At 41.0% G+C, this 6,557-nt stretch overlaps 1 protein-coding gene across 3 annotated transcripts in view; it reads left to right on the plus strand.

Moving 5' to 3' along the window:
- ZNF799 (zinc finger protein 799) overlaps positions 1–6,557 on the plus strand; it is a 24,348-nt gene that overhangs the window by 14,337 nt on the left and 3,454 nt on the right. For 2 of the 3 annotated variants that reach the window (XM_037727592.1, XM_017497838.2), the window contains one exon: positions 5,596–5,722. In XM_037727592.1, the coding sequence (XP_037583520.1) occupies positions 5,596–5,722 (127 nt within the window). Of the gene's footprint in view, positions 1–5,586; positions 5,723–6,557 lie in introns of those variants that run through there. The other variant, XM_017497837.2, reaches the window with a different exon arrangement.

The raw sequence follows: 6,557 nt of genomic DNA on the forward strand, positions 1-6,557 counted from the left end.
AAAAAAAAAAAAAAAAAAAAAAGAATACATTTTTACAACAAAGTGTAGTAGGTACATTGATTGAATTTAAAAGATTTAACAAAAGTTCATTTCCTCCTCTTTTCAGGGTGGAGATTTTGGAACAATGGAGTAGTCTGTTCTGTTCCTGTTATGTGGGTTTGGCAGATTAGTGCTAAGTTCTGTGGGACAGGACTTTCCAACAGCTAAAAAAGTAGAATATAATTTTTTTTCACTATATGGCTTACTATCATGGAAGTAGTAATTAAATGGCATTCATTGTCTGAAATGAATAGATATTTGTGCTTTTCCTATTGAGCTATATAGAATGTAGGTGCCTTATGATTTCCTTCCCACCCATAAACATAAACACTGAATTTGAGTGATTTTCCTGGATTCATCAAACATGAGTATTTTGTTTTTAAATATCCATGTAAAGCAATAGAAGGGTGAGTAGCTTTGACCACAGCTTGAGGCTGATGCCCACTTTTTTTTTTTTTTGAGAGTCAGTCTCTCTCTGTTGCTTAGGCTGGAGTGCAGTGGCATGATATTGGCTCACTGCAACCTCAGCCTCCTGGGTTCAAGCAATTCTGCTTCAGCCTCCAGAGTAGCTGGGATTACAGGTGCATGCCATCATGCCCAGCTAATTTTTGTATTTTTTTTTTTTTTTATTTTGTAGAGATGGGGTTTCACCATGTTGGCCAGGCTGGTCTCGAACTCCTGACCTCAGGTGATCCACCCGCCTTGGCCTCCCAAAGTGCTGGGATTACAGGCATGAGCAACTGCACCTGGCCTAACTTTTGTATTTTAAGAGACAGGGTTTTGCTTTGTTGGCCAAGCTGGGGTTTTTTTGTATTTTTAATAGAGGTGGGGTTTCGCCATGTTGGCCAGGCTGGTCTTGAACTCCTGACCTCAGATGATCTGCTTGGCTCAGCTTCCCAAAGTGCTGGGATTACAGGTGTGAGCCACCGTGCCTGGCCCCATATATCTTTGATTAGGGCTAGAATGGTATATATTTTTTCATACCTTTATATTTAATGTACCAGTGTCTTTCTACTTAAAATAGTTTTCTTGAGAGAATAAAAAAATAGTTTTCTTGCACACAGCGATGGGTCTTAGTTTTTTTTTTTTTTTTTTTTGAAATGGAGTCTCACTCTGTCACCCAGGCTGGAGAGTACAGTGGCACAATCTTGGCTCACTACAATCTCTGCCTACCAGTTCAAGTAATTCTCCTGCCTCAGCCTCTTGAGAAGCTGGTATTACAGGCACGTGCCACCACACTTGGCTAGCTTTTGTATTTTTAGTAGAGATGGGGTTTCACCATGTTGATCAGGCTGGTCTCAAACTCCTGACTTTATGATCTGCCTGTCTCCGCCTCCCAAAGTGCTGGGATTACAGGTGTGAGCCACTGTGCCTGGCCAGGTCTTGTTTTTTTTTTTTTTCATTCTACTCTGTCAGTATCTGTCTTCTTGTATATTCATATAATGTACATTTAAAGTGGCTATTGATGTACTTGGATTCATATGTACATATATAATTGTTTTATATGTGTCATACTTGTTGGGTTTTTTTCTACTTCCTTTCTTTTTCCACCTCATTTTATTTTAACTGAGCATTCTATATGATTTCGTTTTCTTCTAATAGTATGGGAAGTCTACTTATTTCTCTCTCTCCCCTCCCCTCGCCTCCCCCCCCCCATTTTTTTTGAGACAGAGTCTCGCTCTGTTGCTCAGGCTGGAGTGCAGTGGCACGATGTTGGCTCACTGCAACCTCTACCCCCCCAGGTTCAAGCAGTTCTTCTGTTTCAGCTTCCAGAGTAGCTGGGGTCCCTCTCTCCTCCCTTCCTCCCTTCCTCCTTTCTTTTCTTTTCTTTGTACAAGGTCTTGCTCTATCACCTATAATAGAGTGCAATGGAGCAATCATAGCTAACTGTAATGTCCAAATCCTGGGCTCAAGAGATCTTCCATACTTGCTCTTCTGAGTAACTGGGACTACAGGTGCAGGCCAGCACACCAGGCTAGTTTGTTTTTTTTTTTTTTTTTTTTTTTACAGAGCTTTGTTTTTTTTTTTTTTTTTTTTTTTTTAGACAGAGCCTTGCTCTGTCTCCAGGCTGGAGTGCAGTGGTGCAGTCTCCACTCACTGCAACCTCTGCCTCCTGGGTTCAAGTGATTCTCCTGCCTCAGCCTCCTGAGTAGCTGGGACTACAGGCTGGTGTCACCCAGCTAATTTTTGTATTTTTAGTAGAGATGGGGTTTTACCATGTTGGCCAGGATGGTCTTGATCTCTTGACCTTGTGATCCTCCCACCTCGGCCTCTCAAAGTGCTGGGGTTACAGGTGTGAGTCACTGCACCCGGCCTTTTTTTCACATTTTGTACAGAGTCTCATTGTGTTGCTGAATGTGGACCCAAACTCTTGAGCTTAAGCAATCCTTCTGTCTTACATCTCAGAGTGTTGGCATTACATGAGGCACTGTGATAGGCTGTTGTTTCTTAAATTTTATTATTGAATTCCCTAGCATTTGGAGTAAACCATTCACAACAAATGAACCTTCAGTTTTAAATAACACTGTACTGGCTAATGGAGTCATGCTAGTATAACACAGTGTTCAGAATTCCTCCTTCCCGCCCAGTTTAACATCACTGTCATCCATTTGCCCTATTATAAACTATAACCACTCAGTACATTGTTGATGTTATTTTTTGAACAAACTTTTATGATACCCAATAGGAATAAGAAAAGGAAATAATTTTTGTGCCTTCATTGACTTCTTTTCTTTTTTTGATACAGAGCCTGGCTTGCCCAGGCTGAAGTACAGTGGCGCGATCTTGGCTCACTGCAACCTCTGCCTCCCAGGTTCAAGCAGTTCTCTGCCTCAGCCTCCCAAGTACCTGGGACTACAGGCACATGCCACCATACCCAGGTAATTTTTTGTATTTTTAGTAGAAATGGGATTTCACCATCTTGGCCAGGCTGGTCTTGAAGTCCTGATCTTGTGATCCATCTGCCTCAGCCTCCCAGAGTGCTGGGATTACAGGTGTGAAGCACCACACTGTCCAACATCTTTGTTCTTTAGTGTGTGTTCATCCAGTGTTCTGACAGAGATTTCCTGAATGCTAGAAGCTAGTAAAAAGAGATAAAGCACACAAAAGCCCGACCTCTTCTAGTCTTTGTGGATGGCTCTGTCCTGGGGCATTCCTTGAACACTAAGCCAGGCTGTTTAATACTCTACTTTAGCCTTTACGTTCTGCTTAACTAAACCTACAGATCAGCTAGAACTGAAAATGAGGGTTTCTTCTCAGGTATCTTTTGTGAAAATGTATTCTTTACTGTGCATGCATGGGGCTTTCTCAATTCCCCAGAATACCTGGGTGCTTTTGAGTATTCTAGTATCTGGAGGATATTTTCTCTTCAGCTCTTTTTCCCCATGACTTAGTTGATCTACTGTATGTCTTAATCATAGTCTGTTCTTCCAGTTGGCTGGAGGCTTTTTGTGTATTTTGCAACATTTTCATGCAGTTCTTGCCAAGTTTGACCCTGATTGTGTTATATTGTAGCTGGAATCGAAAAGAGAGCCTTGGCTGGGTGTGGTGGCTCACACCTGTAATCCTAGTATTTTGGGAGGCTAAGGCAGATTACTTGAGGTCAGGAGTTTGAGACCAGCCTGGCCAACATGGTGAAACCACGTCTCTAGTAAAAATACAAAAATTGCCCAGATGTGGTGGAGCACACCTGTACTTCCAGCTACTCGGGAGGCTGAGGCAGGAGAATTGCTTGAACCCAGGAGGCAGAGGTTGCAGTAAGCCAAGGTCACACAACTACACTCCAGTCTGGGTGACAGAGCGAGACTCCGTCTCAAAAAAAAAGAAAAGAGAGCCTTATTTCAGACCATTGGATAGTCCTTATACAGATTGGAAAATACAGAGGCAATAATTTTCAAATAAAATCTGATCTGCTGTCTCTAGAATCAGTGTCCAGGGTTCTATACCGGGAACTTGGGCTGCTGTGTTGAAGACTGGCATTGATAGGGGGAGGGATTGGGCCAAGAACAAATAAAAATTCCACAAGACTTTTCTACAAGTTTTCATTTTCTTTATATATATGTTTATCTCTCTGTTAATAGTATGGGGTGCCAAATATTACACTTCCAAAATCCTTTTCTGTCTTTGAAAAGCTGCACTTTCTTGGTGAGAAGGTTTCCAGCATTTTTTTTTAGATATTGTGAGTTCTATTAGATTTGGTAATGTAATTTTTGTTGACTACTAAAAGATCTGTTTTAGGTATTTAGGAAGTATTATAAATATTCATGAGAGATGACGTTGAGTTCTTCCTAAGAACATGTACAGTATTTCCCCTTCTTTCCTTCTCTTTTGGCATTACTCAAAAAAATGTTCAAATCTTTTTCATTGAGATGGTGAAATATCTTTTGTTAGTTTTTTGTCATACTTCACTACATTTGATTTAGGGGAAACTAGCTGCCAGCTTCCAAATATTCTCTGTAAGAGGTAGGATGGGCTGAATCCCCCAAAGAACAAGTTGCAACAAAATATGTGAAATTTTATCTACTCAGAAAGTTCATTATAGAGCCAATGCCCAGAGTGTTTCTTTGTAGCAATCTTAGCCTGTTTCTTGTTATTCATAATAGAATTACTGAACCTGGGTAATTTATAAGAAACAGTATTTAGTTTTTACATTTCTGGAGGCTGGGAAGTCCAGGATTAAGGGTGGACATCTGGTGAGAACCTTCTTGCTGGTGGGAACTCGGCAGAGTCCCTAGGTGACATAGAGTATCACATGGTGAGGGAGTGGAGTATCTAGCTCAGATGTCTTTCTCTAGAAGGACATGAGTCCTACTCCTGAGATAGCTCATTTATTCACCCATTATGGATTAATCTATTCATGAGGTCCAAACCCTCAGTACTAAATTACCTCTTAAAGCCCCACCTTTTTTTTTTTCCAACTGCCACTTTGGAGATTAACATTCAGTGTGCATTTTGAAAGGGACAACCATTCAAACCTAGCAGTGGCTGATCAGGTACACTCCCTCTGCTGAGTATGTAACAAAATTCTAAACTCTCGGAAGGAAGATGGGAGTTAAGGAAATAATATATATATTTTTGCATAAACAGTTTAGGCACACTCCACTTCTGTTATGCTCATGGGGCCCTCCCCTGAATACATTGTCTAGACACCATGAAAGGCCCAACTTTGTGATCAAGCATTTGTAAGGATTTGTAGTCTCAGGACTGCTAATGGTAACTCTCTGTTGCACAATAAGTAGTAGAACTTTATCATGCCAAGGACTGCAAACCCACTGTGGAATAGACATTAGGGGTGATCCAGGCTACGTGATTCACTCACTTAGTTCACCACCAAGTGGCAAGTTTCTATTCAACTGTTAATTTACTAAACATGTTTAATTCTAGCTTCAGAGTTAATGCGTGGGAGAAAGTGAGTGTAGACAGAATAAGAGTGGGTTTACCATTTCATTGAATAAAATGGTTGGAAACCACAGCATCATGTGAAGTTTATGAAGTGAGTATAGATTATCAGTACTGTGATTTTCACCCTTCCTCCTCTGTACATGTGGGATGGATCAGGCCTCAGTGGCTTTAGAGGATGTGGCTGTGAACTTCACCCGAGAAGAATGGGCTTTGCTGGGTCCGTGTCAGAAGAATCTCTACAAAGATGTGATGCAAGAAACCATCAGGAACCTGGATTGTGTAGGTAAGGATGACATCGCATTTCCACTTAATTAATTGGAGACATTTGTTTCTTAGTCATTCATGCTGTTCAAATATTTGGAATATGGAAAGGGGATATGGTTGGCCCTGGAAAGAAGAAACCGATTTAGGGGTGCCAGTTCCCATTGCAGTTGTACATCTTCATATAACTTTTTGCCCGGCCAGGTACAGTGGCTCACACCTATAACCAGCACTTTGGGAGGCCAAGGTGGGTGGATCACCTGAGGTCAGGAGTTCGAGACTGCCCTGACTAACATGGTGAAACCCCTTCTCTACTAAAAATACAAAAATTAGCCGGGCATGGTGACATGCACCTGTAGTCTCAGCTACTCAGGAGGCTGTGGCAGGAGAATCGTTTGAACCTGAGATGCAGAAGTTGCAGTAAGCCGAGATCGCGCCACTGCACTCCAGCCTGGGCAACAGAGTGAGACTTTGTCTCAAAAACAAACAAAAAAACAAAAAACTTTTTGTCCACAACATCTTAGCCTACTGTTGACAGGCAGCATTGTCTATCACATAAGCAGTGATTAATACATATATTTTATGTCATATTATTACATGCTGTATTCTCACAGTAAAGTAAGCAAGAAACAAAAAATGTTAGTAAGATAATCATAAGGAGCAGAAACTATATTTACTGTTCATTAAGTGGAAGCGCATCATCAGAAAGATTTTCATCATTGTCTTTACATTGAGTAGGCTGAGTAAGAAGAGTAGTTGGTCTCACTGTCTTGGACAGCAGAGACTGAAGAACATTCATGTACTTATAAATGGACTTGTGTAGTTCAAACTGCTGTTTTTTTTTTTTGTTTTTTTTT

This window comes from Cebus imitator, unplaced genomic scaffold (genome assembly GCF_001604975.1).
Source record: "Cebus imitator isolate Cc_AM_T3 unplaced genomic scaffold, Cebus_imitator-1.0 Scaffold234, whole genome shotgun sequence".
Classification (NCBI taxonomy): Eukaryota; Metazoa; Chordata; class Mammalia; order Primates; family Cebidae; genus Cebus; species Cebus imitator.